At 38.7% G+C, this 16848-nt stretch overlaps 1 protein-coding gene across 1 annotated transcript; it reads left to right on the forward strand.

The window, feature by feature from the left end:
- The first annotated feature begins 1241 nt into the window (after positions 1-1241).
- On the forward strand, positions 1242-15995 carry znfx1 (zinc finger, NFX1-type containing 1). The gene is made up of 15 exons (XM_059570373.1): positions 1242-1390; positions 2412-2491; positions 2593-4043; positions 4431-4717; positions 4969-5207; positions 5410-5532; positions 5885-6033; positions 7148-7291; positions 8326-8437; positions 9028-9284; positions 10939-11078; positions 11447-11747; positions 11841-11951; positions 12891-12986; positions 13125-15995. Exons 2-15 carry the CDS (start codon positions 2422-2424, stop codon positions 15576-15578), a joined length of 5934 nt encoding a protein of 1977 aa, XP_059426356.1. The 5' UTR covers positions 1242-1390; positions 2412-2421; the 3' UTR covers positions 15579-15995.
- The last annotated feature ends 853 nt before the right edge of the window (positions 15996-16848 follow it).

Here is a 16848-nt window from a genome sequence, read left to right on the forward strand (position 1 = left end):
TGTAATAAAACAATAGGTGTTCTTGTTACACTGTAATTATACATTGAAAGACAGTAATATTAATTTACTACATGTTCTTTACCATAAGGTTAGGGCTACTTGCATGTATCTATGCATAATTTACTGTTATTATAATAGTAAGTACTGTTCATGTGTAACAAGGACGTCGTAAAATAAAGTGTTGCAAAAAAAAATTATTTATTGCTTGCTATTTAATTATTTACTGTGTTAAAAATGGAGGTGATGCTTGTAAGTAAGTGCATGCAGAGAGAACTACATACTTGTGTAAATATCATATGGAGCTTCTTGATTGTATTAATGTTTATAGAGTATATGGTGACAGAATATGGGTGAACATTATTCATGTACTACACACAAACTCACACCATCTGACCACTTTGACAAAACAATTGGAAACTGCTGGTATTTTATTCTTTAGGCGCAATTTACAGTGTCTGGAATTCTGATGAAATTAGACTGGGTCTGATGTGAAGTTAGTGTTTCTTGCTAAAGTGGAAATCTGTTTTGAAGCTTTATTTCTTAAGAGGAAGAAATGAAGCGCCAGTCAGTTCCACTGTTTGTTAGTTAATCAGACATACATGAGGTTGAGAACAGCTCAGGACATTTGTTTCTCAGTAAGTCGTGCTATGCCTCCTTTTATTCTATTGCTATTTCTCTTGTATATCAGCTAGACTCTCCACAGTCAATCTTTAATTGCAGCATGTCATGTTTGCATGATTTTTGCACCCTTTGCTCTGCCAAATGAGATGTAGTGTCGTTGAACAACAGCACTTCACAGGTCTTGCCACCTCAGCCACACTGTTGTCCAGGCTTGCATTTGTTTGCATCTACCTCAATGCTTTGTATTCAAAAGATTTTATCAGGTAGATTTCAGTTTTGTCTCCAGCAGGTGATTTCACACATACATCTTCCTGAAGATACTAAAAGATCTAAAAAGATTGTTGTGTTAGCAAACTATTAATCAATTAATTCAACACTAAACTTAGGTTGTTGTTGTTTACTTTGATGAATTTCAAGTTATGCGTTCTTGACAAACTAGAATCACTCTATAATATTGAGAAAATCCTACTATTATAATAATTTTCATTCATATTGATTTAAATCAATTCTGTTTACTGATGTGACCAATGCACTCTGTCTGAGCGCTCTCTTGTGACAACTTACCCCGGTCTCCTACAGCGCATGTCTGTACATCTCTCCACGTCAACCGAGTCTTGTTTTTTTCCGTTCATCACTTTCGGTTCTGACTCATCGAAACCGGCTGACGGTCCGCCCACAGCGGAGATAAACGAAACTAAACCGGTAATCTTCGCTATTTAAAGCCACCGAGGAGATGAAGACGCACTGTTACTGAAGAAACCGTAACCAGGTGAGTGCTGAAGATCATATTAAATAAGGATCGCTTTGCTTACATTATTATTTATATTTGGTGTCATTTGCCGCTGCTGGTTTAACTGGTCTCAAATAGAAACAGTTGTGTGGTTGGATTTTTTTTTACCGAGTCATTTAATTTTGAAATACATTTTTTAAAGAAATAACGCGAATTTAATAATATTTAATAATATAATATTTAATAATATTCTCATTTCACTTTATATTACATTTAAAAATTTAATTTATGCATTTAGCATACGCTTTTATTCAAAGCGACTTACAGTGCTATATATATATATATATATATATATATATATATATATATATATAGCACTGTAAGTCGCTTTGAATAAAAGCGTATGCTGATGAAATGATCTATTACTGTTACTATATATATATATATATATATATATATATATATATATATATATATATATATATATAGTAACAGTAATAGATCATTTGGAAAAATAATTTATAAACGTTTAATCGTATATGAATGTTATACGCAGACACAAACACATAGCCTGTACATACATACAAACGTGTATATGTGTGTGTGTGCACGCGCGCGCATATAGTGTTGTGTTGATAACTACATTGTCGTTTAACGAGAAATGAAACTGAAATTTCACACAATCAATAATTCAATAATGTGTCCGGTTCAGGTAGTAGCTCAATTTGACTAAGAAGACTAATTGTGTATGAATGTAGGTTCATTGACAATATTTACTGCTCTAAGATAAAGGAAGTACTTTGAAGTTACACGTTTATATGAAAGTTTGCTTGCATGTTTGCAATGTTTGAAGAAATGCACTTACTGTTTTGCAAATGTTAAGGATGATTCAAGAAATGTACTTAAGTGACTGAGAAAAACTAAAATGTGTGAAAGTCATTGCATTATATCCAGGGTTTAAACCAGAGAGATGTCCACATAGAGGGGAGTGAAAGTATAGCAGATATCTACAGAGATTAATTATTTTCTATGATATGTGTTTGGTATAATCGCTCTGCAGATATATTAGAATGGTATATCCAAGAGGAGGAGGAGGACAGCACAGAGGAAGAGGAGGCTCCAGTGCCCCTCAAAGAAGAGGTATAGGTTTTTACTACTTTGCATTGCCTTAGCTAACTTGGTCACTCAGTATGTATTCTTATTACTTATACACCCCAATATATCTAATTTTTTTTCAACAGATGGCTCTGTGCCTGGTCAAAGACAAGCAAGCAGGTCTCCTAGTCGAAGCAGAGGAGGAAGAGGAGGAGGAGGAGGAAGAGGAGGAGGAGAAAGAAGGGGTCGAGGTCACCAACAAGCCAGTGGAAGTACAAACAGCCAAAGGGAACGACGGCCAGATGAAAAAGTTCAAGGTGGAGGAGGAGATGGGAGGGGACGAGGACAGCGGAGGAGAGATAACCAGCACCATCATCAAGAAAAGCCAAGCGGGAACAACACCCACCGCCCTGTGATAAGAGGAGGCCTAACTAATTCATCTTTGCACTCTCTAGGGTTTGGGAGACCTGTTCAAGGACTCATGTATCAACATTATGTAAATTATTTACTTCCAGCTCCTTGCCATCCTGAAAGCATGGGTCACCAACAAGCCAGTGGAAGTATGACTGACGGAAGAGTTGGTCCACAAGGTGAAGAACCTCAAAGAGGAAGAGTAGAAGCTCAGAGAGGTAGAGGGGGGAATGGGAGAGGAAGAGGAAGAGGAAGAGACGGCACCCCTGAAGTGCGCAAACTGGGGTATAAAACGCTTGAAGGTCTACTGGAGAAAGAAGCATCCGAGGTGGCCATCACCCTTTCATCTAGCACCGGGCTCAAGAATCTGCTTGATGACAATATGATGAGAAGCGACCTGGTGCAGCTGGTTTGTCAAGTTCTCTGCAAGGCCTTCGAGTCTCGAATTGACCGCAAGATCGTACTGCACTTAGTTGGCATCGTTAAGGACTCTCCGTTTTTCCAATACGGTCTGCCATATCATGTGAATGGAATGATGTCGGACAACGTGCAAGCTCGAAGGGAGCAGTATCCCCAACATCTGAGCAACATCATCAGCCTTCTCTCTGAAGTTGTCAACATGTTTCCTCACAGCTCTATCCAGTCAGTTTCCATGTTGGTGGCTCTTTTGAAACGCACCGTCAACCAGTTGCGTGCGTCTGGGGTGGATATTCTCCACAATACTGATGAAGACTTAGAAAAGGTGCAGGGTTTGGTGGACCATCTCCAAGAGAAATCAAGGGAAGGCACCTTGCGGTCAGATAACTACTCTTTCCTGGCACCCGATGAGGATGCCCCACCTGGGGAAGAAGACTTCAGGACCATGAGCATCTATCCAACCATTGAGGAGTTCCACCTAGACCAGAAGCCGTTCCTGAGACCCAACATAATGTCTCAAAGCTTCCCTAATGCTCGCATTTATCTAGACACACACTTCCGACTTCTGCGTGAAGATTTCGTGAGGCCGCTGAGAGATGGAGTCAGGGAGCTCCTGAGGGTCCAGCACAGTGAGACAGTCGATGGAATACCAATGAAAAAGAGGCGTTTTGATGACATCAGAGTCTACCATGACACCCGATTGATTTTGCCACTCTGCACATCAACAGGAATTGCCTACAAAGTACAGTTTAACTCACGACTTCTTGAGGTAATCACAAATTACAAGTTTTCCGAGATAACTCCATGTACTCCCAAACATGTCCACCTACTAGGGATACACAGTTTGGAAAGATTTTGCCGATATCCGATTTGCCGATATTTTCAAGACATTTTGGTTAGTAGCGATGGCGATATCAATATATTTCCTTTTGTTTTGAAACAACACCAAGTCTCTTCTGTGCAGAAATTATATATTACACATTAATGAATAAATCTGGGAAATTATATGTGAGTTATTAGTCTTATCGGCAAGGAATATCTGCATTTTCAGGCCGATGCCGATATTTTCATCTTAAGCAATTATCGGCCGATTCTGATAATATTGTGCACCCCTGCCTCATTCTATAAGTTTATTTCATTGTATCTTCTCTTACAGTTTGTCCGGTGGGAAAATTCCAAACGTTTGCTTTACGGATCCCTTGTCTGTCTCTCCATGGACAACTTCGAAACCTTCCTGTTCGCCACCGTTACCGATCGGGATCCAAAGCTACTGAAGCAGGGACAGGTGCATCTCTGTTTTTCTTCTGACAGCAGGGCCAGGTTGGCCAGTGTTCAGCCCTCGGACTCCTTCCTGATGGTCGAGACTACGGCTTACTTTGAGGCCTACCGATATGTCCTAGAAGGTCTTAAGGAGCAAAACGAGAATGATGTTCCTTTTCAAAGGTATGCATAATTGTAATAGTAAATGAGAGTCTTGGCTGGTTTCTAGAGCATTGCTATCTGAATAAAGTAAAGGATTCTAAATGGTTTTTAGAGTGTTTTGTGGTTGCTTTGTTATTCTAGACGATTCCTAGGTGGTATTAAGTCAAAAGTACTCACTGCCAAGGTTTTGTATCATCAGTTCCAGGTCTGAACAATAATAATAGTCCTGTTTAACTTGGTAAACACATCACCACACATTTTGGTTGTTTTAGGTACATAGTGGAGTGCAACACAGATGTAGATCCTCCAGCTTACCTTTGGGTGGAGGGAAGGTCATATGATCTGTCTAGCATCATGGCAGAAGGAAAGGAGAAGATTCCACCCTTTAACCCCTTGACCCCACATGCCTGGCCAGATGAGGAACAAATGGGTCTTGATGAAAGCCAACTTGAAGCACTTAAACTGGCCTTAACCAATGAACTGGCCATCATACAGGGACCACCAGGAACAGGTGACTAATCTGTGACTAGAGGTTGCTGTGAACCAGTATAGTACTCTCGAGACCGAGTTGCAAATATGCACAAAAATGGAATAATAACAACATAATAGATGCAACCTGTTTGTGGAGTGCAAAGACATCTGGTTTTGTTCCTCTAGATTGCTCTTTTTCTAAACTGTAGATTTGAGGATCCTGTTTGTTTTACTCTTTGCAGGGAAGACGTATGTAGGCCTGAAGATCGCTCGGGCTTTGCTAGAGAACCATGAGGCCTGGTCCAATGGTTGTCCTATGCTGGTGGTCTGCTATACCAATCATGCTCTTGACCAGTTTCTGGAAGGTACGGTGCTAATATCTATATCTGTGTGGTATTTATAAAACCTTGTTGTTTAAGTATTTTGTTGAAGAAACAAGGGTAGGTCACAAATTAGATCTCTCAGTTGTTTCTAAGAGCCAATGATAAGATAAAATGGAGGGCAAATAGAGATGACTCCTACTTCTGAGTTCTTGCTTGTGATAAAAATTGACCAGTAATTTCACATGTCGTGTCTCAGTCAGAAGAGATTTTCCTTTAAGCATTTGAGGGACTTTGAGCTTTATGGCTTCTCCAGAGAGTTTGTTCTAGTCCAGTAAAAGATAACTTTACAGCTTCATGTATGAAATAATGAGATATTTCATAACTTTTGTCCCAGGCATCCATGGATTTTTAAAAGAGGGCATAGTAAGAGTTGGAGGACGAAGTAACAGTGAAACTCTAAAGCCCTTCGGTCTGAGGGAGCTAACCAGGGCATCAAACTTCCGCAAAAATCTGCCACAGCACCTGAGGAGAGCCCATCATGATGTGAGCCCTCTATTATGGACATAACTTAGATTTCATTATTTTATTTTATTTTATTTTATTTTATTTTATTTTATTTTATTATTTTATTTCTTTGTATAATTTTTATATTTATATTTATTTTATTTTTGTATAATTGTTATATTTATTTTATTTTATTTTATTTTATTATGTCTCTGGACTGTCAATAGAATAAAATATTTTTGTAACCAGTGTTATTTTAGCATTATTGATATACTATTATAGTTGTTATTAATATTTTATATTAGTTGTTTTTGTTTTCATTTTAACTTTATTTGAAGTTTTTGTAAATTTGTGTTTTGTCATTTTGATTATTTTTTATCTATTTTAAAATGTAAGTTATTTTAGTACTTTATTTAAACTAAAAGAAAAGGATAAATGTTTTCTTAGCACATAGCTGAAATAAAATAAGTGTCTTTATATTTTATATTAATTCATTTAACAGTTGCTTTATTTCAAGTGATGGAATTTTATTATTGTTATTATTATTAATAATGATTTTAGTTTTAGTTAACCATAATAACCCTCAAGTCTTGAATGAAAAAAAGTTTAAATTATTATTTTTTTATTTAAAATCTGTTTGTTTTTTAAACTGTTCCTAAAAAACATGAAATATCTAATTAATGTAATGTTTAATAGAATAATTAGATGCAAGGTGTGATTGTGCTATGTGCATGTTTTTATTAGTAAATCATTCTTGTAAAATTGGAAGTTGTGAAAGTGACGTGACATTCAGCCAAGTATGGTGACCCATACTCAGAATTCATGCTCTGCATTTAACCCATCCAAAGTGCACACACACACACACACACACTGTGAGCACACACCCGGAGCAGTGGGCAGCCATTTATGCTGCGGCACCCGGGGAGCAGTTGGGGGTTCGATACCTTGCTCAAGGACACCTCAGTCGTGGTATTGAAGGTGGAGAGAGAACTGTACATGCACTCCCCCCACCTACAATTCCTGCTGGCTCAAGACTCGAGCTCACAACCTTTTGATTACGAGTCCGACTCTCTAACCATTAGGCCACGACTTCCCCAGGAAGTCTGAGAACAGTTATATGGCAGTTATGTTCTAATGTGCTGTATGTGCACAGATCTACACACAGATGGAGGCTGCGCAGGAGCTCTTGAGGAGACAGTCCGTGCAGCTTGAGTGCAGCTTGCGTGGCGTCCTTAAAGAAGACTTCCTGGAGAAATACATCAATCCTCAGCACTGGGACAGTCTGTGTCTACAGCCAGTGAGTGCCACACACACACACACACACACAGAAAGGCTCTGAAATGCTTTGCCACAGTGTAGTGCATACAGATCACGATGAAGCTATATTTTGCATTATAATCTTTTACCCTGAACACCTGAGCTAAATGATGGCACAAGCTTAAATTTCGTTTGATTTGATTCACTTTTGTCAATTATAATCAGACAATCATTCTTTAAAAAGTGAATTATGTTCCAATTTCCAATGAGACTGCATTTGGCTTTCAGCAGCTGTGAATTTCAGACCTATAAATCTACTGTATCATATCTGATGTGCAAATTTCTAAGGCTTTTTACTTGGCTGTAAAACCTGTTACACAAAACCTGCTGCTCACAATCAACTCAATTTTTAGTTTATAGTTATTTTAGTGTAATTCAGCTGGGGCTTCGCGTGTTTTTAAGTTTTTGCTCAGTTTGGGCCTCTGAATAAAAACTGCAGTTTTTTCCTCCATATTCACACTATATCATATTACATGTGACCCTGGAGCACAAGACCAGTCATAATGGTCAATCTTTTGAAAAAAAAAAAACTTTTCATTGATGTATATGGTTTGTTAGGCGGACAATATTTGTCTGAGATACAACTATTTTTAATTCTGAAATCTGAGGGAGCAAAACAAATCTAAATATTGAGAAAATCACCTTTAAAGTTGTGCAGATGAACTCTTAGCATAAGAGAAAAATAAGTTTTGATGTAATTATGGTATGAAATTGACTAGATATCTTCATGGAACATGAACTTTAATTAATATCCTAATTATTTTTGGCATAAAAGAAAAAGCAATAATTTTGACCCACACAGTGTATTTTTGTCTATTGCTACAAATATACCCCAGAGACTTAAGACTGCTTTTGTGGTCTATGGTCACAATATGAACAATGAGAGCCTGTATCAAATGTGATACGCAAACCTTTTAAAAGTTTATATATATATATGTTCTATTTATCAGACTTGAAATGTGTAACTATGATTTTTCTCAAGTATTTGCACATTGTTCGTTCCTTCTGTGTTAGGTGTTGGATGGATTTGAGAGTGTGGGGAAAAAGAAGCCTTCAATGATAGCGGAGTGGCTCGGCATCGGATTCTCTGGTTTTTTGCAGGGGCCACAACCAACAGATGGAGCGGGTGAGAGACTAAAAGACTAACAATATTCAATTTGATGCTCTGTATGTGGTAAAATAAACTGTGGATTGAAAAATACTCCACAGCATCATTAAAGTTCGGTTCTTTCAGTGCATGCTCATTAAAGAAAGGAATGGATGTTTTATGGGATTTCCTTCATTCTTTAAAGCACAGTGATTTTCTCTCATCACTGAGATTAGTAGTATTTCTTAGCATTTATTAATTAATGCAACAACTGCCAAACTATTTATAAGACAAATAATTGTGCATTACTTAGTTATTGGCATTAATACAGTGATAGTAATTTATTATTTTCTGCTGCTAATCTAGACCTCCTGCTGGTTGAGGCCTAGTCTATCTGTGTCTCCACTTGTGATCAGTTTTCATGACCAAGCACATCATTTATTTCTTCATGTTGATAAAGCACAAATGTGCTTATCCTCTGTCACGATATGTTAGACATTTTCTTAAGTTTTGTGCAAGCTGAGAAGGTGGTTTTTCAATGTTAGTATAAAGGCTTACATCACAAATCTGAGCAATGAACGTATGCCAGAAGAATAAATGGCATATTCAGCATCGCAATCCTTTCTCAGAGGCGGCAGATGAAGACGGGGCACAGCTGGAGGAGGAGGAACTGATCGATATCGATGAAGAGGCGGATCTGATCCAGGCCGAGAGGATAGTGGTGGATGCAGAGCACGGGGATAAAGACTGGAAAAAGCTGAGACGAGAAGAGAAAAACATCGCTGACATGGCTGAGTTGATGCTGGCTACGAACCTGAATGATGCTGAACCACAAGAACCAGCCCAGAACCAGACTCAGAATCAGACTGAAGAAGAGGAATGGCAGGTATGAGAATTCATGCATTATTTAACCATTTATATTGGATTGAAAACAGTTTATAAATATTCATAAACTTGTATATACTTGAGTAAAATCATATATATGTGTATATATATAGACAGACAATCATTTTACATTTAATCAAATATCCAATTTCAATTATATTATTTATTATTACTAATATTAGGTAAACTTTTGAGGAGATTATATTAACTGAGATGACATGGAACTCATTTGTTACAGCGCAGGACTATTTAAAACAAACTGAAGATGGTAAACGCCAATTAAGCATTTTTTTTAAGAATTTCAATTGATTTAAAAATGAATGTTATAATTGATCTTTGGATGTAGGTCTCAGAATTTTGTTTAAAAAAATATTTAAATCTAAAAAATATGACATTGTATTTATATTTTAATAGAGTATGAACTTTTTACAGTTTTTTACAACCGCTATAACAGTTTTTTCAATACATTTACCAAGTTTCCTAAACTCTTAACGCACCAACACATGTCTAACAAAACACTGCAAACATGTTTCAAAATCAAATAATTATTCAAAACACTAACACATGTTCTCTTCCAACAGGAACATTTAGTCAATAATAACACAATGACAAAAAAACACAATCATCAGCTGAAATTACAGAAACTGCATTATTTTATGCATCAGATCAATTATACAATAGACAGTATATTGTATTGATCATAGGTTGTGTTTTGCACTGTAGTTTCTTTTGAAGCCTCTCAACATTTTAGTTTTGTTGGGTTTAGTAAATGCATGCATTTGGTTTCTTTTGCTGCAGAAATTCCATACAAAAAATGAATGACCATCTCAGAGTAGCTTTATAAAATGTACAGTTTATGTAAAAAAAAAAAAAAATACAGACACAGAATTGCTGCAGTAGACTTTATTTGCAACAGGACATTAGAAAATGAGCAAGAAAATAATGCATTATAGCTGTAATTGATTTTTATTTTATGTCATTATGTGAAAATACTAAATTTACAGAACAGAAAAAGCCACAGTAGAATAAAAAGTAAATAAATACATGTGATCTGATCTGCCCAAACTTCTACATTTGTAAGTTAGTCTTAGAACATGTTGTTATCTGTTCTGACATACAGTGTGAAAGCATTTGTAAATTTGACTGTAAAATTACATTGTTTTTGTCTTGGTTGAGCTTGTGTGTACAAGAAGTTCAAGCATTTTAAATTGGTGTTAACTGTATGCATTTTGTATCAAAGCAACAAGAAATGTGTTAATTGAATAGCCTACAAAGACGGATGTTGTGCTAACCGTGTTAAGAGTTTAGGAAACTTGTTAAAGGTATTGAAAAACTGCGTAGCGATTGTAAAAAACTGTAAGTTCTTAAGAGAATACTACTCATCATCATGTTGTTCTGAACAATTTTCTTTCTAATGTGGAACATAAAAGATGTTCAGCAAAAAACTTCATGCTGCTTTTTTGCATGCAATGAAAATTTCCAAAAAAAAAAAAAAACGGAAAATCCAAGCCAGGGTTATGCAAGAATCTAAATAACCTGTTTTACTTGAAAATATGTTACGCTGTCATTTCATACTGATTGTAAGGCATTGCTGTGCACCATGTGTGTGTTGTTGTGAGGAGCTCAGTGCTACTGTTCTGCTGATGTGTGCTTAGATTCAAGGCCACCAGAAGAGAAAAATGAAGCATATGGCTAAAAAAGAGCTGAGGAAGACTTCAGCTATGAGTGAGGAAGAAGAAAGACAAATCAGCAATGTGTGGATCCTCAGTCTGAAAGACAGATGGAGACTGTATCGGTAAGACACACACGTTTGTTTTTGTGAAAAGCATCCCATAGGCGTAATGGTTTTTATTCTGTACAAACTGTATATTCTTTGGCCCTTTACCAATCCTACACCTAACCCTAACCCTCACAGGAAACTTTGTGCATTTTTACTTTCTCTTTTTACTTTTTTTTGAAAAATGGGGAAAACAAGAGCACACACACACACACACACACACACACACACACACACACACACACACACACATTCCCTGCACTAGATGGCAGCATTAACCTACAAACTTCTTAATGCCACTCCAGTGAACTAACAAGATTCAAAATGCAAAATATAAACCAGCTAGATTAGATTCATGCTATAAACATCTTTGTTTTCTCCTTCAGTCTTTGGGTTTTGCGCTATCGGAGTGATCTTCGCACTAAGGCCCTCGCCTCTGAGCAGGACTATCAGGACGCAGCGGAGAGGCTCAATGAAATCCGGCGTCGTGAGGATCTGTGTGTCCTGCAACAGGCTCGGGTCGTGGGTATGACCACCACGGGAGCGGCTAAATACAGACAGGCTCTGCAGGAGCTGCAGCCCAGACTGGTGATAGTGGAGGAGGCGGCGGAGGTGTTGGAGGCACACACCATCACCACCCTCAGCAAAGCCTGCCAGCACCTCATACTGATCGGAGATCACCAACAGGTAGAAAGCCCTTCAGTTATTTGAAATATAATTACATTACATATTTGTAATGTGTAAACAACCATGATGTTAATGCTATCTTAATCTGCACAGTTGAGGCCTAGTGCAACCGTGTACGACCTTGCGAAGAATTTCAATTTGGAAGTGTCTATGTTCGAGAGGCTTGTCAGAGTCAACTTTCCATTTGTGCGACTTAACTACCAGGTTCGTTTATGTTCATTTCCATTTAAGGGTAGTGCTTTATTTTACATTCCGGTTCCGCATGTACATACTATGTACTTGTTATAGTAAGTAAAATAACTGGGTAATAACTAGGAATTAAAACTGAACTCTAAAATTGGTACTAACCCTGAACCTAACCCTCAACCTAATACAAATTTCTTGATATTTACTCAACCCCATGTCATCCAAGATCTAAATGTCTTTCTTTCTTCTGTCGAAAGGAAATTAGGGTTTTTGGAGGAATTTTTTTCCTTATAGTGGACTTCAATGGGGATCAATGTGTTGAAGGTCCAAATTGCAGGTTAAAATTGCAAAGGAATTAGGGTCTTATCTAGCGAAACTACAATAATTTCCCCCAAAAAAGAGCCCTTTGATGTTTCATTGAAACTGCAGTTCGGACAAATCCCAAAAATCAAGAAATGTTTTCCACAAAAACCTAAATTGCTTTTCAACTAAAAAAAAAAAATGCTTTTCAACTAAATATAGGAAAACATGAACATCTTTGATGAGTAAATTATCAGGAAATGTTTAATCCTTGAAGAGTCAACCAATCCTTAAACCCACCTTATACTACCAGTTCTTGGGCAAGTACACTATAAGTACACGTACTGTAAAATAAAGCGTAACCCCTAACCATAACCCATGCGGTTACTTTATATTATCAATACTTTCTTAGGCAAGAACACTGTAAGTATACGTAAGTAGACATACTGTAAAATAGTGTAACCCCTAACCCATGTATTTACTCATTATTAGTAGTACTTTCAAGAAAGAACACTGTAAGTATAGGTAAGAGCACAAATTAAAAATCAAGTGTAACCCATTTGATTTCATATTTATTGATGTCAGTCATTTTTCTAGTGAATCGCGCAACATAAATTACAATCCTGTTCTGTTTATTTCTTTGGCAATGAATTCTAGCATCGCATGAGGCCAAGCATTGCTCGCCTGTTGACTCCTCATATCTATGAAACTCTGGAAAACCACCCTTCTGTGCTTGAGTATGACAATGTTAAGGTAAGTCATTTAAGCAAATACAATTGCAAAACCTTTTATTATAATATTACATAAGCCCAGACAGATGCTTATCACAGTTTGCCTAAAAAGTAAATTATGTACTATTATATACCTGAAATTGCATCTTATGGTCTACAGGGGCTTTTGACAAATCTCTTTTTTGTGGATCATGGTCACTATGAGCAAGAGATTAAGGATGGACGGAGCCACCAGAACCCTCATGAGGCGCAGTTTGTGGTCGCTCTTTGCCGCTATTTGCTGCTCCAGGGCTACAATGCTTCCCAGATCACCATTCTGACAACATACACCGGACAGCTTCACTGTCTGCGTAAGCTAATGCCCTCTCCGAAATTTGCTGGAGTTAAAGTCCATGTCGTTGACAAATATCAAGGGGAGGAGAACGATATTATCATATTGTCTCTGGTGCGCAGCAATCTACAGAGGAAAGTTGGCTTCCTGAACATATCAAACCGTGTATGTGTTGCCCTTTCGCGTGCTAAGATGGGTCTCTATTGTATCGGAAATATGGAAATGCTCAGCTCCGTTAAGCTGTGGAGCAACATCCTTCACACTCTGAGAGAGCAAGGACAAGTGGGTCGTGCTTTGACGCTGAGTTGTCAGAACCATCCGGATAAACAGATCCTTGTATCCTGCAGTAATGACTTCAAAGGTGCTCCTGAAGGTGGTTGCGATCAGCCCTGTGATTACCGCCTGGATTGTGGCCATGTCTGCACCCGTATGTGCCACCCATACGATGCTGAGCACAAGAAATACAAGTGCACTAAGGACTGCCCTAAGGTAATTTGTGAGCTGGGCCACAGATGTACACGTCGCTGTCACCAAGAATGCGGTAAATGCCAGGTACGTGTAGACAAGATAATTCCGTCATGCAAGCACAATCAGAAGGTGCCTTGCCACCAAGACCCTGAAACATTTGTCTGTCAAGAGCCTTGTCAAAAGACCCTCCCATGCGGCCATCCGTGCAAGGCAGCTTGTGGAGTGATCTGCACCACTCAATGCATCATAAAAGTTGAAATGCAGCTGAAATGTGGACATATGCAGGAAGAACCATGCCACATTTCCAGAGACCACAAAAGAGAGCCAAACTGTAGATCTAAATGTGGCACCACCTTGAAATGTGGCCACTCTTGCCCGGGAACTTGCTATGGATGCTGTCAAGGTCGCCTGCATAGAGCATGCACCCACAAATGCCAAGAAACCCTGGTGTGTTCTCATCGGTGTCGGGAGCCTTGTGTAAGAGATTGTCCACCATGTTCGGTTCGCTGCGAGAACCGTTGCGTCCACAGCGTCTGCATGAAGACTTGTGGTCAGCCTTGCGCCCCTTGCAATGAACCCTGCGAATGGCAGTGCCCTCACCACAGTTGTACCAAGCTGTGTCACGAACCATGTGACCGTCCGCCTTGTTCTGTTCCCTGTAACAACACCTTGCCTTGCGGACATCTTTGCATAGGTCTCTGTGGAGACCCTTGTCCCAATAAGTGTCGCATTTGCAATAAGGATGAGGTCACAGAGATCTTCTTCGGCAATGAAGATGACCTGGATGCTTGTTTCATTCAGCTTGAAGATTGCAAGCACCTGTTCGAGACTACAGGAATGGATCAGTATATGAATCTTGATGAAAACCAAGATGCTGAACTGGATCAAAGGGCGATCCGACTCAAGGATTGTCCGAGGTGTCGCACTCCCATCCGTAGAAATCTACGTTATGGCACTCACATCAACCGCAGCCTGGCAGCCATTGAGATGGTCAAGGAGAAGATCAATGGTCCGCCGGATGAGATCAAGCAAAAGCAGGAAGTCCTTAGCTTGCAACTGCGTAGGAAGGAGAATTTGAAGAAGCATCTTCCTGACAATTTTGACTTACTTAAAGAGAAGCTCAAAACAAAAGACCTTTCACTCCAACAACTTTGGCATCTCGAGAACTTGATGACCTACCTGGAGAGTGTTGGGAAACTGAAAGCAATGCAAGAAGAACACATGTCTCCCCTTATGGACAAAGTTTTGCCGTTCTCTAGGAAAGTTGAAGAAGTCTTGAAATTCCTCTTACATCCGACTCAGAGGTTTTCAGACCAGCAGATTGCAGATCTCGAACGTGAATTGAAGAGACTCTCCTACCTGGCTGAGCTCAACGTACGCTGTGGTATGTCACTGATCAGAACTCGTGTTTATAGCACAGAGATCCAGGAACTAAGAGAGATCCTAGAGGACACTTTGCCTTTCTCCGAGGGTCTAGAACGTAGAGTCAAGCAGATGTTTACAAACCTGGACTCCAAACTGCCACGCAGCGGTCTGGGTATCACTGATGAAGAGAGGAAGTTAATACTCAAAGCTATCGGTTTGAATAAAGGCCATTGGTACAAATGTCCCAATGGGCACGTGTATGCAATCGGTGAATGTGGGGGTGCGATGGAACAAAGCAAATGCCCTGAATGCGACGCTGCTATTGGAGGCTCTAATCACAATCTCATTCAGGGAAATGCTGTGGCGACTGATATGGATGGCGCAGAGCATGCTGCCTGGTCAGATGCTGCCAACTTGGCAAACTTCGACCTGCAAAACTTTGAAGAATGAAATTCTTAGATACTGTTGTCATCTGTCTGCTGATAGGGTTTTAATCTGGTTAACACCAATCATGAAATGCTGTTTTTAATCAGGTAAGGCAGTATTGTTGCAGAAAGTTGTGATTTAACAGTCAGCAAGAGCTTTCAAAATGCACGTTTTCTCCATACTTGTCACCACGCCTGTAGTCAGGGTTTAAAAAATTAGTGAGATCTGGGTGGGAATTGTGCTATAATAACCTCACATACAACTCATTATATACACTTAATACTTTAAAAGAGACAGATATGTAGATGTTTGTGAAATATGTTTTCTCTGTTTTAGAGGAATGATGCACATTTGTTGTTTTATTGCGCACAACTAGTCTATCTCTTGAAGAAATGCTTCTCTCACTTGAATTTTTGATCCTTGATCAATTCTGGAATTTTAGTTTCCATTAGCATAAAATATAGAAGAACATGTATACGATTGTATATGATTATATGATTATACTTGATTTGCTCATGTCAGATTAAAAATTTGAAATATAAGTGCACCAAGGACTGCCCTAAAGTGCTTTGTGAGCTGGGCCACAGATATACAAGTCGCTGTCACCAAGAATGTGGTAAATGCATAGTACGCATAGACAAGATAATTCTGTCATGCAAGCAAAATCAGAAGTTGCCTTGCCACCAAGACCCTGAAACATTTGTCTGTCGAGAGCCTTGCCAAATGACACTTCCATGCGGCCATCCCTGCAAAGAAACTTGTGCAGAGTCAATGTATGGTAAAAGTTGAAATGCAGCTGAAATGTGGACATATGCAGGAAGAACCATGCTACATTTCCAGAGACCACAAAAGAGAGCCAAACTGTAGATCTAAATGTGGCACCACCTTGAAATACGGCCACTCTTGCCCGGGAACTTGCTATGGATGCTGTCAAGGTCGCCTGCACAAAGCACGCCTGCAGAAATTAGTGACGCGAGAGTCCAAATTGTTGCTATTGCCTGCTAAATGAACAATATCTGCATCTTTTTTACTCCTCAAAGCCTATTTTTACTCCCATTTCATGCTTTGTGTGTGGAACCTAGTTAGCAATGCTCTGCACACTTCAGTTCATTAGCTTTTAAAAACATTATTATATACAACAACAGTGATAAAATTATAACAACAGTGAGCAAATTTTTGTATAAGATATAGTTATTATTATCGAAATCAGTCTCATAAAATAGCTATATAGTTGTGGTCTTGAATGCTAGATCCTGATTGGTTAATATGGCTAATGTACTTAAATGTGCTTGAT

The sequence above is a fragment of the Carassius carassius genome, chromosome 17 (assembly GCF_963082965.1).
Source record: "Carassius carassius chromosome 17, fCarCar2.1, whole genome shotgun sequence".
Taxonomy (NCBI): Eukaryota; Metazoa; Chordata; class Actinopteri; order Cypriniformes; family Cyprinidae; genus Carassius; species Carassius carassius.

Excerpts from the sequence above, each read along its gene's own strand:
- znfx1 (XM_059570373.1), top strand. The coding sequence starts at position 2,422 with ATGGTATATCCAAGAGGAGGAGGAGGACAGCACAGAGGAAGAGGAGGC. Across the intron at positions 5,208-5,409 it reads ACAGGGACCACCAGGAACAG|GGAAGACGTATGTAGGCCTG; the intron begins GTGACTAATCTG and ends TACTCTTTGCAG. Across the intron at positions 12,987-13,124 it reads TTGAGTATGACAATGTTAAG|GGGCTTTTGACAAATCTCTT; the intron begins GTAAGTCATTTA and ends TATGGTCTACAG.